At 40.5% G+C, this 17,905-nt stretch overlaps 1 protein-coding gene and 1 long non-coding RNA gene across 2 annotated transcripts in view; both read right to left on the bottom strand.

The window, feature by feature from the left end:
* TCEA1 (transcription elongation factor A1) overlaps nt 1-17,260 on the bottom strand; it is a 42,610-nt gene extending 25,350 nt beyond the window's left edge. The window contains exons 1-2 of the mRNA XM_019435242.2: nt 17,007-17,260; nt 4,353-4,415 (exon numbers count right to left, since the gene is read on the bottom strand). Of these exons, the coding sequence (XP_019290787.1) occupies nt 4,353-4,415; nt 17,007-17,069 (126 nt within the window). The 5' untranslated portion in view covers nt 17,070-17,260. The remainder of the gene's footprint in view (nt 1-4,352; nt 4,416-17,006) is intronic.
* Nucleotides 4,696-10,023, bottom strand: LOC128775341 (uncharacterized). The gene is made up of 3 exons (XR_008420065.1): nt 8,867-10,023; nt 6,438-6,660; nt 4,696-4,939 (listed from the first exon to the last, which is right to left on the bottom strand). It is a non-coding gene; the product is annotated as an uncharacterized LOC128775341 (long non-coding RNA).
* Nucleotides 17,261-17,905: the final 645 nt, after the last annotated feature.

Genomic DNA, 17,905 nt, shown 5'->3' on the forward strand with positions numbered 1-17,905 from the left:
GGAGGGGCAGAGAGAGAGGGAGACACAGAATCTGAAACAGGCTGCAGGCTCTGAGCGGTCAGCAGAGAGCCCGACGCGGGGCTCGAACTCACGGGCCGTGAGATCATGACCTGAGCCGAAGTCGGACGCTTAACCGACCAAGCCACCCAGGCGCCCCGGCAGAGCTGGGATTTAAATGCACCTCCAAAGTCCAGCTCTTTCCAGGACATCAATGGTTTTCAAATTGTGCTCAAAGAACACAAAAGCTGTGACAGGCCAATTAAGGATGATAAATAAAAAAACAAATGGTAAATTATTTAGTTAGTTCAAGTTGTTAGTAGATGATCTTTCAAGACATATGGTCAATGGAAGAAAAAAACAACAAAAGGAATTGTTAGTGGTTAAAAAAAGCAGGAATCCCTGCTGTAAACTTTAAGGCAGAGTAATAAATGGGTACTTACAGCTTTCCTGCTAAATTATTCAAACTTCTCAACAAAGAGATTCAGGACAGAAATTCTGCTCAAGAATTTAGAATATGTGTTTGGCCAGAATGGCCTAAGCTGTATCTATGGAAAGAAAGCTGTGCAAGGCAGATAAGGTTCCACAGCAGAAAGATCAAGGGGATTCCACAATTCGAAAATCCTAAAATGGTTTGGGATTCATGTCTGGGGAGGGTTTCCCCCCAAAGAAAGTGGTTTACTGCTTTAATAAAATGCTCTTGGAACTTTTTTAATGAAGAAAATACTTTAGAACTTTTTAGAACTCTTCTAAAACACTTCAATATAGAAAATTGTCCACAAGCAAGTTCCCGGGCCAGATGGCATAGCCTACAACTGTGTGGACCCAGAGCTGTCCTACTGGATACAGCTCACTGCTTAGAAGCCAGGCCTGCAATTACAACCAAGTACTGAGCGTCAGGTCTGACTTCCTTATCCCGATGCCTTTGGCACTCCTCCTCCAGCACCCATTCACAGCTCTTCCTTACTACCACCCCATAACCCACCCCACCCACCCACCCAGAAGAAAATCTATTTTTGGAACGAGTGGAAGAAATCATTTGAGCTACTAATACAGTTCTGAAGCTTGGGGCTGACACAGACTGGCAAAGAAAATGGAGCTTTAAGAGGTAGTCAGAGGCAAGCAAAGATACAGGAAGAGCATGAACAAATCATGTACTTGGGGTGACTGCTTTTTAACTGTCACAGGATGTTTTCATCACTAAAGAGTCAATAATTTCCTACTTAAAACCTACAAAAATCCATCCGGAGAATGTAGGAATCCGTAACAAACATACTTCTCTAAGGAAGAGACTATCCAGTCGAGAATAATAAGAAACAAGGCTGCTGAGGTAGAGTGAAAAACAAAGATCTGGGTAGGTTTTTTTCCTCCTTTTAAAGAGAGTATTTGGGGAACAGCAGATGAAACTAGAGAGAAGAAAGGATTATGAAGCCATTTTACTTGGATAACCAAGTCTAAATGTTAACTCTAAGAATTCTCTAGACTCTGGACTTTTCCTAAAACCAGTAGACTTTAATTTACAGGATATAACAAGTGCCCTACAAAAAAGTACTGTGTGCTCAAATAACATTAAGGACTGTAGATTTAAACAGGCTTCTTGTTTGCAGGACTAATGAAGGTTTTTGAGATCAACTATATACCGTGAAATTCTAGACACAGAAAATGTATGCCTTTGCCCATGGCTGGCCATCTGGTTTCTATAGAACACCAGCTATGCAATTATAAAGACACTACCCTGGAAAGACGGAGAGGCCATTAAGCTGACTTAGGGAATCAGATGCACACTGCTGGTAAAGCAGAAAGGAATGAGTAGTGAGATTAAGAGATGCTGTCAGCATCACGGGAAATAAGCAGATTGGTATACTCTAGAAGAAAAATCACCTTTATGATCACTCATGAGTTTCCGCCAGGATGATTTAAGATACCCCCTAAATCTTAAAGTAAAAACATAGAGCTACTATAAAACATTGAGAAAAATTAAAGACTTAAATACATGTGAAGGCAGGGGCACCTGGGTGGCTCAGTCGTCTGACTTTGGCTCAGGTCATGATCTCGCGATTCATGAGTTCAAGCCCCGCATCAGGCTCTGTGCTGACAGCCTGGAGCCTGTTTCAGATTCTGTGTCTCCCTCTCTCTCTGCCCCTCCCCTGCTCATGCTCTGTCTCTCTGTCTCAAAAATAAATAAAAACATTAAAAAAAATTTTAGAAAAAAAAATACATGTAAAGGCATCCCATATACATGGATCATAAGACTTAAATGTTAAGATTGCAATGCTAAGAAAATCAGACTAAAATAAAATCCCTATTAAAATCCCAGCTGCCTTTTGTGCAGAAATTGATAAGCTTATCCTAAAGTTCATATGGAAATACAAGGGACCCAAAATAGCCAAAACAATCTTGAAAAAATTGAAGGACGCATAATTCCCAAATTCAAAACTTACTACAAAACCTCAATGATCAAGGCAATGTGGTCCTATATAAGGAGAGACACGATTAACAGATTTAAGAATCCAGAAATAAATCCCTACATTTTTCTGTCACTGATTTTCAATAAGGATCTCAAGATAATTCATTAGAGAGAATACTTTAAAAAGGTGAGAGGTGCCTGGGTGGCTCAGTCGGTTAAGCGTCTGACTTGGCCTCAAGTCATGATCTCCCAGTTCGTGAGTTCAAGCCCCGCATCAGGATCTGTGCTGCCAGCTCGGATTCTGGGGGAGGGGGGGAGGTTGTGTGTGTTGTGTGTGTCTGTGTCTCTCTCTGCCCCTTCCCTGCTCACGTTCCCTCTCTCTCTCTCTCTCTCTCTCTCAAAAATAAATAAATAAATAAATAAATAAATAAATAAATAACTTTTTAAAAAAGCTGAACTAGATATCCATGCGTAAAAGAATGAAATTGGACTTCTTTATACCACACATGAAAATTAACTCAAAATGAATCACAGAACTAAATGAAAGAGCTAAAAAACAAAAGAATAAATTTTTGTAGCCCTGAATTAGGCAACTAAAGCACAAGCAACCAAAGAAAACAATAAAACAGACTACAACAAAATTTTAAGCTTTTGTGCTTCAAAGAACACCACTAAGAAAGTAAAGCCCAGGGGAGGTAACACTTGAAAATCCTGTATGTCATAATGGACTTGTATCTAGAATATATAAAGAACTATTACAACTTAAAAATAAAAAGACAAATTATCCAATTTCAAAACAGGAAAAGGATCTGAAAAAACAGTTCTCCAAAGAAAATATATGATTGGTTAAGAAGCGTATGAAAAAGATGTTCAACATTAGTCATTTGGGAAATGGAAATAAACACCACAATGAAATATCACTTCACGCCCAGTAAGATGGCTATAATCAAAGACAAATAATAAGTGTTGGCAAGAATGTGGATAAACTGGAACCTTCGTTTACTTGCTCCTGAGAATGTAAAATGGTACGGTCACGTGGGAAAACAGTCTGGCAGGTCCTCAAAATATTCAACATAAAGTTATCATACAACTCATCATCTCGACTCTTTCAGATCTCTACCAGAGAGAACCAAAAACACACGAACCTGTACATGAATGTGCACAGCAAGCAGCATGAGTCATAACCACCAAAAAAGTAGAAACAATCCAAATGTCCATCAAATGACAAATGGATACACAAAATGTGGTGTAACCATACAGTGGACTATTATTCAGCCATAAAAGGGAACAGGCTACAACATGGATGAACCCTGAAAAGTATGCTGAGTGAAGGCCAAAGGGGCACCTGGCTGACTCTGCCGGGACAGCATGCGACTCTTGATCTTCGGGTCACGAGTTTGAGCCCCACGTTGAGGGGTAGATCATAATTAAAATAAAGAAATTTTTTAATCTTCAAAGGAAAAAAAACAAGGCAGCCAGACACAAAAGGTCATATATTGTATGATTTCACTTATATGAAATTTCCAGAATAGGTAAATCTGTAGAGACAAAAATGTGGCTCGATTAGTGGTTCCCAGGGCAGAAGGGGGAGAAAAGAAGAACGGCTGCTAAAAGGCACCCCAGAGGCTGGTGTCCTGATGGCAGCTGCTGTCAATGACAAAGACAGTGAGGTTCTGGGAAATCAAATCAGGGCCAAGAGCCCAACTTCCTTTCCTTTCACGGTGAGATTACAAACTTGGAAGATTTTGATTTTATTCTTCTTGAGAAGGCAACTTTTTCTATAATGATAACTTAGATTATTGATTTATGTTACCATCTTTTAACAAAAACAAGAGTTAATAATGATTTACACCATAACAGGACAATACAAAAAACTTATTGGTAGTAAAAATGTTTTGGCATTTTAGGACAATTACCTATCCAAATCATGACACATTTTAGCACATACCTGTAATAATTCCAGGGTCATGGGAATATTCTTAAGCTCCTTCAGTAAATCCAATGCTCCAGCCTATAAAATAAAATAAAATAAAATAATTGCAGACGCAATTTCCCAGATGGTAAAACAAGGACTAACTAGAGATTTAAATTTACATTTTCCCATCCACAACTCACTATGGCTCACTTATTCATATGAGGATGGTGTGTGTGTGTGTGTGTGTGTGTGTATATGTGCATATATATGTATACATATATATACACATATATATGTGCATACCAGGATGATATATGTATATATATACACATATATATACATATATATACACACACACACACACACACACATATATATATATATACATAAAGGGGGGCAGGGAAAGAGGGGTAGTGGTTTCCAAATAATGATTGCAACTCATTAAAGGAACGTAAGATCCATTTACTGGACTATGACCAGCACTTGTTTGTTAAAGTTCATTTTAAATAATATTTGTTTATATGTGTCCAAATTTGAAATGTAAAATGTGTTTCTTACCCTGGTAGCATAACACACCCCACATTTCCATGAAGAACACCTATTTGATTAAGGAGCCAACCCTGAAAAAGCAGGAATGGGGGTCAGAAGATACTATAGCACCTCTAGCATTCACACACAGTGAGAGTGGGAAAGGGCCTGTCTTTACTAGAATTCTCTTGAGGTCTCCTGTTTCTTACTCATCTGTCACAAAAGCACTGCTGTTGGGGTGCCTGGATGGCTCATTCAGTTAAGCGACCCACTTCAGCTCGGGTCATGATCTCACGGTTGGTGCGTTCGAGCCCCACGTCGGGCTCTGTGCTGACAGCTCAGAGTCTGGAGCCTGCTTCCGATTCTGTGTCTCCCTCTCTCTCTGGCCCTCCCCCACTCACACTCTGTCTCTCTCTCTCTCAAAAACAAATAAAACATTAAAAAAATTTGGGGCGCCTGGATGGCTCAGTCAGTTAAGCATCTGACTTCAGCTCAGGTCATGATCTCACGGTTCATGAGTTCGAGCCCCACGTTGGGCTCTGTGCTGACAGCTTGGAGCCTGGAGCCTGCTTCAGATTCTGTGTCTCTCTTTCTCTCTGCCCCTTCCCTATTCACACTCTCTCTCTTCTCAAAAATAAAAAAACATTAAAAAAATTTTTTAATTTAAAAAAAACACAGAAACAGTACTGTCTACCTAATTCCTACAGAGTAGTAAAAAGCAGATTCTGAGAGAAAATTCAGAATTAAGATGTATGTTAAGCTCACAGGCCTGTCCACTGCCATCTAGAATCAAAGACTCCCATATAGATGATGAAGACAGAACAAAATAAGACTCTTAAAAGAATTACATAAAGCACCTAAAATTAAAAAAGGAATGAAATGAGAAGCAACAGCACCACCTTATACCTTGTGGCCAAATATTCCAATTTGATATTGATTTATGTATCATATTTAATCTAATACCCTCACTTAATCATATTTTACTTAGTTTAATATTCACTTAATGTACTATATTTGTCCACATTATTCTATATGCCACTAATAAAAAAACTATTAAACTATCATAGTATTTTCTTATCACTTCTTCACACTTTTATAATTCTTGTAAACTTGAAGTTTTGATCATGTACCACCTTTTACATACATAAAAGAAAAACATAAGCAAAATAAATTACTAAGGTGCTTCTAAAACTACTTCACATTCAGAATCCAATGATTATGAATCACTTATTGACTCAGATTAATTATATCTGTTTTTATCCACAAAAAAGTTGTAGAGAAAACAGTAGTAATGCAGCATTTCATAAAAGAAGCCGTCAAAGGGGCGACTGGGTGGCTCAGTCGGTTGAGTGTCCGACTTCGGCTCAGGGCCATGATCGCATGGCCCATGGGTTCCAAGCCCACACCGGGCTTTGTGCCGACAGCTCAGAGCCTGGAACCTGCTTCAGATTCTGTGTCTCACTCTCTCTCTCTCTGCCCCTCCCCTGCTCATGCTCTGTCTCTCTCTGTCTCAAAAATAAAACATTAAAAAAAAAAAAAGAAGAAGAAGAAGAAGCCGCCATCAAAGAGCTAAAAGCCTTTAGCTCTTACCTGGCTTTGTAGTGTGTAGAGAGCTAGTTGTTTTCACCCCCACTGCTCTTCAACCATTTGGTTCCCTAAGGTTCAAAGAGCACTCCACTAATGTCTTTAAGAGTTTCTTCCAAGCCACTGACACCCACTCTGCAAATGTTGATGCTGGGTTTGATGTTCTGCCTGTGAAAGTACATCCCAATAGCCATCTGGTCGACAATATATGTGTAACTCATTCTGCTTTCTGAAATGGTAAAATACAAAAACTAGGCACCCTACGAATCAATGAAACACAGCATACCCCAGGGAAACAGAAAGCCCCAGAGCATGTCCCTCAACATGTACCCCCAAGGAAGAAACAAGCACGGAACCCTCATGGCATTATCATATTTCTTAAATATAAAATTGAGTCAAGGCTTCCAGTCATGTAATTTTTCCGTTTAAACTTGACAGGAGCACCCAGATGCCTCAGTCAGTTATACCTCTGACTCTTGATTTCTGCTCAGGTCATGATCTCCAGGTCGTGAGATCAAGCCCCACAGCGCAGAGTCTGATTGGGATTCTCTCTCTGCACCTCCCCTGGGTATGCGCTCTCTCTCTCAAAATAAATAAATAAACTTAAAAAAAAAACAAAACTGACCCTTAAAAAATAAGTAAAATAAAATAAATTTGACATCAGGGTGCCTGGCTAGCTTAGTGGGTAAAGCATGCAACTCTTGATCTCAGAGGTCATGAGTCAGAGCCCCATGTTGGATGCAGAGATTACATTAATTAATTAATTAAAAAAAATAAAGTTGACAGACATCAGACTCAGCTGTGGAGAATAAAAAAACATTAACTTTCCTTCTGGCAACAGGTGTATTATTTTAATTTAAAACTTAAGTTCAAAAACAATTATGAGACAGGTTACTATGAAGGATTTTTTTTGTTTTTGTTTTTTAAAGAGAGTGTGAGCAGGGGAGAAGGGCAGAGGGGACGAGAGAGAGAGAAAGAAAAGTGGGGGAAGAGAGAATCCTAAGCAGGCTCCACACTCAGCACAGAGGCCGACACAGGGCTCAATCTCACAAACCATGAGATCATGACCCTGAGCCAAAAACAAGAGTTGAACACTCAACCGACTGGGCCACCCAGGCACCTGTTTTGTTTTTTTATTATGAAGGATTTTAACGATTTACTTCTTAAAGATCCCTTCTGATCTTAAAATTCTACAAATTATTTTTAGAGGTAACTAAAAACAGTGAAACACTGCAGGTGTTAGAGAAGAAAACCAACATTGACTTTTAAATTTACTGTTAATCAGAAATTCTACAGAAATGACATCTTTGCGAGCAAATGGGTTCTTCAACCCCACGTCTATAAATCCCCAAACCGAAAACCTTTGAAAAGCAAGATTTCTCACAGATTTTCAACAAACTCATTTGCCAACAACACCTAATCTCAACGTACGTAAAACCATTTATGTTCTATATATCCCACTTCATGTGACAGTACCACATTTCACTATAAAAATGTTAATGTCTGATTACTAGGAACTGCCCAGATCCTGTTGAAGATATATAATGTATGTACCATATTATCTTAATAAAACCTGAGGTGCTCAGCAATCAAAAAGAATGAAATCTTGCCATCTGCAATCACGTGGATGGAACTAGAGGGTATCATGCTAAGTGAAATTAGTCAGAGAAAAGACAAATATCACATGACTTCACTCATTATGAGGACTTTAAGATACAAAACAGATGAGCATAAGGGAAAGGAAGCAAAAATAATATAAAAACAGGGAGGGGGGAAAAAAACATAAGAGACTCTTAAATATGGAGAACAAACAGAGGGTTACTGGAGGGGTTGTAGGAGGGGGGATGGGCTAAATGGGGAAGGGGCATTAAGGAATCTACTCCTGAAATCATGTTGCACTATATGCTAACTAACTTGGATGTAAATTAAAAATAAATAAATAAACATGGTTAAAATAAATAAATTAAAAATATGAATTTTTTTTTTAATTTTTAAAAACCTGAGGGGCATCCAGGTGGCTCAGTTGGTCAGGCATCCGACTTCAGCTCAGGTAATGATCTCACAGCTCATGAGTTCGAGCCCCACGTTGGGCTCTGTGCTAACAGCTCGGAGCCTGGAGCCTATTTCAGATTCTGTGTGTCCCTTGCTCTCTGCCCCTCCGCCGCTCACACTCTGTCTCTCTCAAAAATAAATAAACATTAAAAAAAAAATTTTTTTTAAAACCTGACAATTTTGGAATTCTCAAATATATCAGACTCTAAAAGTTTTGATTACGAGATTGTGGACTTGTATCCTATAACTACCATAGACATTTTTCTTCTACCTATGCCTCCATGGACTTTCCAATCCATTTCTGACCTAGGATCAATTAGAGAGGAAGATAAAGAACCACACTTCTAGGAGTCCTTGAAAATGCAGGGTCTCCTTAGACTTACATCATGCTGTCTGCCACATATAAAGTTGATTCTTCTAACACATCAGCAATGTGGCATAAGGTTTAAGTTGCTTTCCAAGCAACAGATAAGATTTGCATTAATTTCATCACACTCTCCCTTTACACTCAGATCTCTCTGGTGAGACCGAAATTAGAGATACAAGCTATGGAAGGAAGAAAAAGCAAAATAACATTAACTGGATGACACTATGACCTTTCTCATAATTACACTGTGTTCTGGCCAAATAAGATGAATATTTCAATCACGGTTCTTTAAGAAATAAACAACTATGATAATCTGAATGAACAAAAAGGCAAAAAACAGATGATCATATATATTAATTCAGTGACAAAGCTTCTTTGAATATTACTATGTGCCAAGCATCATGGGAAGCCCTTTGTATATGTGTGTATGTATGTGCGTATGTATGTATACGCACATATACATACATGCAATTCCATCTTCACAATAAACCCTATAGAAAAAGGTAATCTTTTTCTCTCCATTTTACAGAAGAGGAATTGAAAATCCAGACAATTTAGGAAACCTGCACAGTCATATGATTACTACTAACTAAAAAAGGTGAAATCTACTCACTTCTGTCAAACTATACTTATGCCTCTCAACAAATATTAACACTGTGTACCAAACTCTGAGGAGACAACAGTGAGCAAGACAAATCTTTTGCGACTTCAGGGAATTTAAAATAAACACAAACCTTTGAATATCTACTTCAAAACTTCAATTATACAAAGAAACAAATTCAGAAAAGGAAAGTGACTTGGCCAACTGATAGGTAATACAAAAGGACAAGAATTATAATCTCCTGACCCTCACACCGCTGCTCTCTCCATTTCCTAGGTCCACTGGTAGTAGTTCTGCTCTGTGAACTTGGGTGAATAGCATTACCAAACAAGAAACTAAATTCTATCCTTCCCCAATAATCACCTGCCTCTAAAGGTCAAGTCTATTAGATTGCAGCATCTCCTACAGATAATGATGCAAGAGAAAGAAAGATTCTACCTTATCTTCCAGAGTCAAATTTAGTTCACAGTACTGGCTGAAGAATAAACAATACTATCACATGACTTTATTACACGGTTGGTACTATCTGTCATCAGAAACAAGTACTTTTACAAAATATTGCATTCAAACTTGTACTTAGCACACAGCATATACAACTTTGTATAGGACACAAACATCCTCCTCAAGGAGATGTATGGAGAAGGAAGCAACATGGAATATACAGTTAAGAACACACACACATACTTATATATACATATGTATGTGTGTATAGATATGCGTGACAGACATAGATATATATATATATATCAGATCGAAATTCAAATCTATGCACTGCCATTTCCTAAATATAAGATCTTGAGAATGTTATTTCTTTTTCAAGCTTCAGTTTCTTCATATGTAGGACAGCATAATACACTGACCTAGAAGAATTCAAATGGTCAAATGGAGTAATAAAAAACATATGAAGTATTGAAATAGAGTGCCTGACATGTAGGATATGGTTGATAAGGGATACAAAGAGATAAAAAGATTTATCTACTTCCATCATAACAATATTCTCAAAAAGCCATAAACCAGCATTTTAAGTAAGCATTATTTAACCTCAATCAACTCAAACACCTCTCAGTAAGAATTATAAGATTTCAAGGCTTAAAAAACTAAGATGCTATTCATTTTTTTTTAAAGGAAACACTGTAAATATTTGAATTATGGCTCAGGAACATCACTATATACTAGAAATTATAATTTTATTATGTCATCTCAAATGTGCACTTATTCTACACCAAACAAAAGAAAAAATATATAAAATTGACTGCATCAAAACTGAAAGAAAAGACACTATCAAGAGAGTGAAAAGATAACCCACAGAATGCAAGGCAATATATACAAATCCTGTCTCCCATAAGTCTAATATTCAGAATACAAAGAACTCTTACAATTCAAAAATACAAAGAGCTTAAAAATGGGCAAAGGATCTGAACATTTCTCCAAATATATATAGAAATGGCCAACAATGAAAAATTTTCACCATCATCAGTCATCCGAGAAATGCAAATCAAAACCGCAATGAGACACCTCTTTACACCCACTGTGATGGCTATAATCAAAAAACACGCAAGTGTTGATGAAGACTCCATGAAATGGAACGCCCACCAACTGCTGATAAGAATTTAAAATCGTGCAACTTTGGAAAACAGTTTGTCAATTTCTCAAAAGGTTAAACATAGTTATATGACCTAACAATTCTACTCCTAGGTATATACCCAAGAGTAAAAAAAAAACCAAAAAACAAACATATGTCCACACAAACACCTGCACGAAACGTTCTTAGCAGCATTACTCATCATGGTCAAAAAGTGGAAACAGCCCAAAATGTCCATCAAATGATGAATGAATAAACAAAATGTGGTATGTCCACCAGTACAGTGGAGTGCTATTCTGCAATACAAAGGAACAAAGTACTGATACTTGCTGTTAGTATAGATGAATCCTGAAAACACTAAGTGAAAGAAGCCTGTCATAGAAGACCACATATTGTGTGATTCCATTTATACAAACACACGTTGCATAAGTCCATTTATAGAAAATGTCCAGAGCAGCAAATCCACAGACAAACAGATAAGCGGTTGCGGGGGAGATACATGGTGACTACCTAATGGGTACAGGTTTCTTTTTGGAGTGATCAAAGTGCTCTTCAATTAGTGTTGTGAGAGCTACCCAAATCTGTGAATATACTAAAAACCACTGAATTGTACACTTTTTTACATTTTTTTTAATGTTTATTCATTTTTGAGAGAGAGGGGTAGGAGTAGAAAGAGACAGAGACACAGAATCCGAAGCAGGCTCCAGTCTCCAAGCTGTCAGCACAGAGCCCAACGCAGGGCTCGAACTCACAAACCATGAGATTATGATCTGAGCCGAAGTCGGATGCTCAACCAACTGAGCAACCCACGTGCCCCAAACTGTACACTTTTAAAGGGGTGAACTGTATTGTATATCTTAATAAGGCTGTTTTTAAAAATTGTGTGTAGTCAGGGGTACCTGGGTGGCTCAGCCCGTTGAGCATCCAACTTCAGCTCAGGTCATGATCTCATGGTTCGTGGGTTCAAGCCCCACATTGGGCTCTGTGCTGACAGCTCAGAGCCTGGAACCTGTTTTTAGATTCTGTGTCTCCCTCTCTCTCTGCCCCTCCCCTGCTTGTGTTCTGTCCCTCTCTCTTAAAAAATAAAACATTAAAAAAAAATTTAATAAAAAAATTAAAAATTATGTGTAGTCATTCTAAATTTTGATTTATACTAATCAGTCTAACCCTCATATGAAAACTGAAGTTTTTTCTTCAAATCAGGTAGAAGACTTAGAAATTTTAGGGCTCCTAGGTGGCCAGTAGGTTAGGTGTCTAAGTCTTGAGTTCAGCTCAGATCATGGTCTCACAGTTTATGGGTTCAAGCCCCACATCAGGCTCTGTGCTGACAGTGCAGAGCCTGTTTGGGATTCTCTCTCTCCCCCTTTCTCTCTCCCTCTACCCCTCCCTGCCTCTTTCTCTAATAAATAAAATTTTAATTAAAAAAAAAGAAAAAATTTACATTCCATGTATAGCAGCTCCTGTATTGTGACATATAATTTCAACTTCTCTCCTAACAACTGAATTCTACTCAGTCCTGAGCCTTCAGCGAAAAAAATCATAATAAACAAAGCTCAACACTACTTACAAAATCTATGAATTTGAAACTTCTAAGTTACCTCACTCCTTCTTCTACAGTCATGTCATAAATCCTTTACAAAAAAAAACACAAGGTTTTTTAGCCCTTACCATATCTTAGGCATTGTCAAGAATTTCATATTCATCTAATCTTTAGTAAGTCATCTCCAATTTACCACCAAAAGAAAAAAAAAAAAAAGACATTTTAAAGATGCTAAGGAACTTGCCTAAGATCACACTGCTAAAGTTCAGAAGAGCCAAGATTTGAACCCAGATTAGGAGTCAGACTTGCCTATTGACATCAAGTAAAAATTATAAAAAAAACAACAAATACCAACAGTGCGTGGGTGGCTCAGTCAGCTGAGCATCTGACTTGATTTCAGCTCAGGGCGTGATCTCACAGTTCGTGAATTCGAACCTCAAGCTGGGTTCTGTGCTGACAGAATGGAGTCTGCTTAAGAGTCTCTTTCCCTCCCTCTCTGCCCCTCCCCCACTGGCATGCGCTCTCTCTCAAAATAAATATATAAACTTAAAAAAAAAAACTAGTATCTGGGGTGCCTGGGTGGCTCAGTCGGTTAAGCGGCCGACTTCAGCTCAGGTCATGATCTCACGGTTCCTGAGTTCGAGCCCCGCGTCAGGCTCTGTGCTGGCAGCTCGGAGCCTGGAGCCTGCTTCAGATTCTGTGTCTCCCTGTCTCTCTGCCCCTCCCCTGCTCATGCTCTATGTGTGTGTGTCTCTCTCTCTAGAAAAAGGAATACACAATAAAAAAAATTTTTTTTAAGTGATAGTTTAAAAAAAACCAAGTATCTGAATATTTGGAACTAACTTACGTGGCTCATCAAGGCCTCAGAGTGGGTACTTGTAAAACTGCTAACACTGTTTAAGATCAATTATACAGATAGGGCAACATTCTGGATAAATACTAAGGTCAGGATATTGATTGGATATTTATGGAAACCTTCCTGCCCCAGAATAACAAACACCCTTACTTCCTGGCCTTATATTCACTTAACTGCACCCATGCAAGTTTCAAAAACCGGGTCTTCTAGAGACATTGCAGCTTAACATAGTACTGACTTTAAACAAAACAGATTTAGATTCACCTCTTCATTTCTAGCTATTTGGTTTAGGACAACTCACTTTACTTTCCAAATAGTTTCCTTACTTTTGGAATACTTATCTTGTAAAACTGAGGAATAGGTAGGCAATACTTAGCTGAATACCTGGCTCAGAGTAATAATTCAATAAATAGTAGCTGTTTTTATTATTACTTAAATGTGACACCTAACCTTTTTATTAAAACAAAACAATATGCAACAACAGCACTTAAACTTGTCAATTCAAGAGGACAACTACTATTCTTCAAGCAAAGTTTACTTTTTCATAGCTTAAGTAATATTTTTTATAAATTTTTTTTAACGTTTATTTATTCTTGAGACAGAGACAGAGTGTGAACAGGGGAGGAGCAGAGAGAGAGAGGGAGACACAGAATCTGAAACAGGCTCCAGGCTCTGAGCTGTCAGCAGAGCCCGACGCCGGGCTCGAACCCACAAACCGTGAGATCATGACCTGAGCCAAAGTCCGACACTTAACCAACTGAGCCAGGCACCCCTAGCGTAAGTAATATTTTAGGGGCAGCTGGGTGGCTCAGTTGGTTAAGTGTCGGACTTCGGCTCAGGTCATGATCTCACGGTTCGTGATTTCGAGCCCTGCGTCCGGCTCTGTGCTGACAGCTCAGACCCTAGAGCCTGCTTCAGAGGATTCTTTCTGTCTACCTCTCTCTCTCTGCCCCTCCCCAACTCACACATGCTCTCTCTCACTCTCTGTCAAAAAAAATAAACATTAAAAAAATTTTTTTTAATATTTTAAAAAGCTCACAGAAAAATCTGGACACCACCCAAAAAAAAAAAAAAAAAAAAAAAAAAAAAGAGGGAGAAACAAATCTACCATAATCCTACAAACCCCAGAACAACTTCTGTTAAATTACTGACCTCCTTAAAAGCTCTTTGTGGGGGAACCTGGGTAGCTGAGTCGCTTAAGCGTCCAACTCTTAATTTCAGCTCAGGACATGATCCCAGGGCCATGGGATCAGGTCCGGCGTTGGGCTCCACACTGAGCATGGAGCCTGCTTAAGATTTTCTGTCCCACCCCTTCTCCCCCTCTCTCCCTCTCCCCCCCTCCCTCCCTTTGCCCCTCTCCCCTGCTCATGCTCTCACGCTCTCTAAAGAAAATTTTTAGGGGCCCCGGATGGCTCAGTCACTTAAGCGTCTGACTTCGGCCCAGGTAATGATCTTGCAGTCCATGAGTTCCAGCCCCGTGAGTTCTGTGCTGACAGCTCAGAGCCTGGAGCCTGCTTCGGATTCTGTGTCTCCCTCTCTCTCTGCCCCTCATGCTCACGCTGCTCATGCTCTGTCTTTCTCACTCTCAAAAATAAATAGACATTAAAAAAAAATTTTTTTTTAATTTTTAAAAAAGCTATTTGTGGAATGATGTGCTTTGGAAGGCAAAGAGAGAATCATTCAAGACCCCTTTCTCTTTATTTCATTTGCCAATTTGAATTTCTGTAAGATATACAGGGAAAAGGAGAAGGAACAAAACAAACAAACAAAAAACATAAAAGAGCCAGTCATTTTATCTTTCTTTTTGGGGTTAAGTTTTCATATTGGTAAAGTTTTGAACTATCAGATAAATGAGATTTGAGGAGTGTCTGTAAAGTTGTTCCTCATTCTCACCCAGACTCATTATTTGCTTGTAACTTGAGAACTGCAAATAAATACAAACTGGTCTTCTCCATATTTATCCACTAAGGAATTAGTCATTTTTATGAAACACCTATTACAAGGAAAGAAAACAATCATTAGATGATTAATGGATACACATTATGGCCTGAGTAGAGAAAAAAGGTACCCAACAAAAGGCCTTTTTCCCCAAGGAGCTTCTACTGTGGGAATCCAGGGAACTCCAGGCAAAGAAAAAAACTTTTCCAGTTTAAACAAAATAAATGCTCAGCCTGTTAAATAACCAGATCTCATCACTTGCAGTGGGGAAATGAAAGGGCCATATCAATGAGAAAACTAAACGGTAAAGGTTAATGTCTGGAACAGAAAACAAACAGGAAATATTTTAAAAGGCCAAAATTGCAAATACAGATTAACGGGGTATGAAATTACATGCCAGGCAATGCACCTGTTAAAAAAAGAGGAAGAGACTATATACAAAGTCTTAAAAATTCAGCGTTTAACACTATTTTCTGCTCCGGCATGCTGTCCAGTAGAAAACCCGGGTCCTAGCTTAATCCAAATTGCTCAGTACTTAATTTAAGTGGGCGAACTACTTAATCTCTCTGACTCAGTTTCTTACTCTGCAAAATGGGTACACCGTAGCTGTGTCGTGGGTCTGTAAAGAATTTTGCACAGATGCTTTGGAATTCCAAAGTGCTGTACAAATCAGAGCATCCTCTTTCTCCTGCACATTAATTTGACAGGAAATTTATTTCGTAGACGGGAATAAGTTATTTCAGATACACGGATGCTGAAAATGTACTGAGCAGGGTGGAATAAGTTCAGGCGAAGACAATCATGGAGTTTTAGCTGAAAACAGGTGACACTGCATCAGAGGACTGAAAGTACACACAGTGGTGGACAAAAAAATGCAAAACTGGAAGACTTCACACAAACCACAACGTGTTCACATCCACACACACTTTATCGATTAACAAGATAACGCCACCGGTATTAACTGTAAACCACTTAAGAGTACTCAGCAATGACAGCTGTCCAAATGCATCTACCAGTCAGTACCCCTGAGGGCGTGCGTTTTAACCATAGCTCTTCACTACCACCTAACAAGATCCACTTTTGAAAAACACACTTAGCAACTTGCCAAAGACACTAGCATGCTCTGCCTTTCTGATTGCTAAACAAACCTGTAGCGTGATGGAGATAAATCAAGTGCGTGGTTAGCATTCTTCTAAAAACTAAGACACAGGAATTGGAACTCATCCGCTCGAGGTCCAGAACGTCTCACAAACCCCCATGCGATGTTATTTTTAGTTGTTAGCCAGCGATCGCGGAAAAGGGAACGAATCCTCCCAAACTGCGAAGGGCTTTCTACACTCCTCGATTCTTAAACTAAATGAGCGAAGTAACTGGCGAGCAAATCTACCCTCGATCAGGTTGACTCCTCTGTACTCACAACGAAGAGACTTGGAAGTACGCAGAACGGGTGCTAACGCCGGCGGCGCGGGGCCCCGCCGCCTGCCCCAGGACGCCGGCACGGTCCACGCCGCCTTCCCCCGCGCGAAGGGCCGGCGGGGGCGGGCCGGGGGCCCCCGAGGGCCCGGCCCCAGGCCCGCCACGTCCGGCTCCCGCCAGCCGCCCGGCCTCCCTCCCGGCCCGCGTCGCCCGCCGCGCTCACCGCGTTCTTCTTCTGCACCATCTTGTCCATCTTCTTGGCAATGCGGACCACCTCGTCCTCCATGGCTTCGGCAGGTCTTCCCCGCGCCCAGCCCGTCTGGGTCCGGAAGTGGGCGAAGCTGGGGCCGAGGGGACGGCGGGACGCGAGCCCAGGCGCGCGGCGAGCCCCCCACAGCAGGCCCGGGCCTAGGCCCTTCCTCGCAAACCAAGCCCGCGGCGGCGGTGGCGGCGGCCGAGACAGCGACTCCGCCCCCGCAGGCAGCGCCAGTCGAGCTCCGCGCGCGCCGCTCAGGCACTGCCAATCGACGGCGGATCGCTGGGAACCCGCGCGCCGAGGCTCCCGCCAGACGGGCGTCGACCGAGGCGCCGTCAATGAGAAGAGGCGCAAACGGGGCGGGAGAGCTTCCCGCCAGGCGGTTGTAAAAGTCTGCAGGAGGCGGGGCCGAGTTTTGCCGCGCGTGCGCTTCCGGCCCGACCGCGGCGCCGGGTGAGCTTGAGAGCCTGCGGAGACCCGCGGGGCTTTGAACTGAGGCGGGCGTGGGGGACGGGACGTTGGCGGTCTTTAAAGGCGGTGGGAGCCCGACCCTTTTTTCCGTGGGAGGCGGCTACCGTGAAGAGCAGAGCCCCGCCCAGTTTCCCTAAATAGTCTCGTAAAATACGGACTTGATCTTTTTAAGCGTCCCCTTTTTAAAAGTCAACTGGTTTGTAAGCTGCCGAAGCACCGAGACCCAGTCCGGCTTGTTTTCAGACTCAGAATGTCGAACACAGTATTTGAGTAGAGTTGAATGATACTTGACAGAAACGTTCTCAAAAAAGAAATAAGGCATCTCAACTGCTCCCAAAGATCAGTGAGGAAGTTGACATCCTTAATTTAAGGGTTATGACTAACAACACAAAGCC

The sequence above is a fragment of the Panthera pardus genome, unplaced genomic scaffold (genome assembly GCF_024362965.1).
Source record: "Panthera pardus isolate Hobbes unplaced genomic scaffold, ASM2436296v1 HiC_scaffold_7, whole genome shotgun sequence".
Lineage (NCBI taxonomy): Eukaryota > Metazoa > Chordata > Mammalia > Carnivora > Felidae > Panthera > Panthera pardus.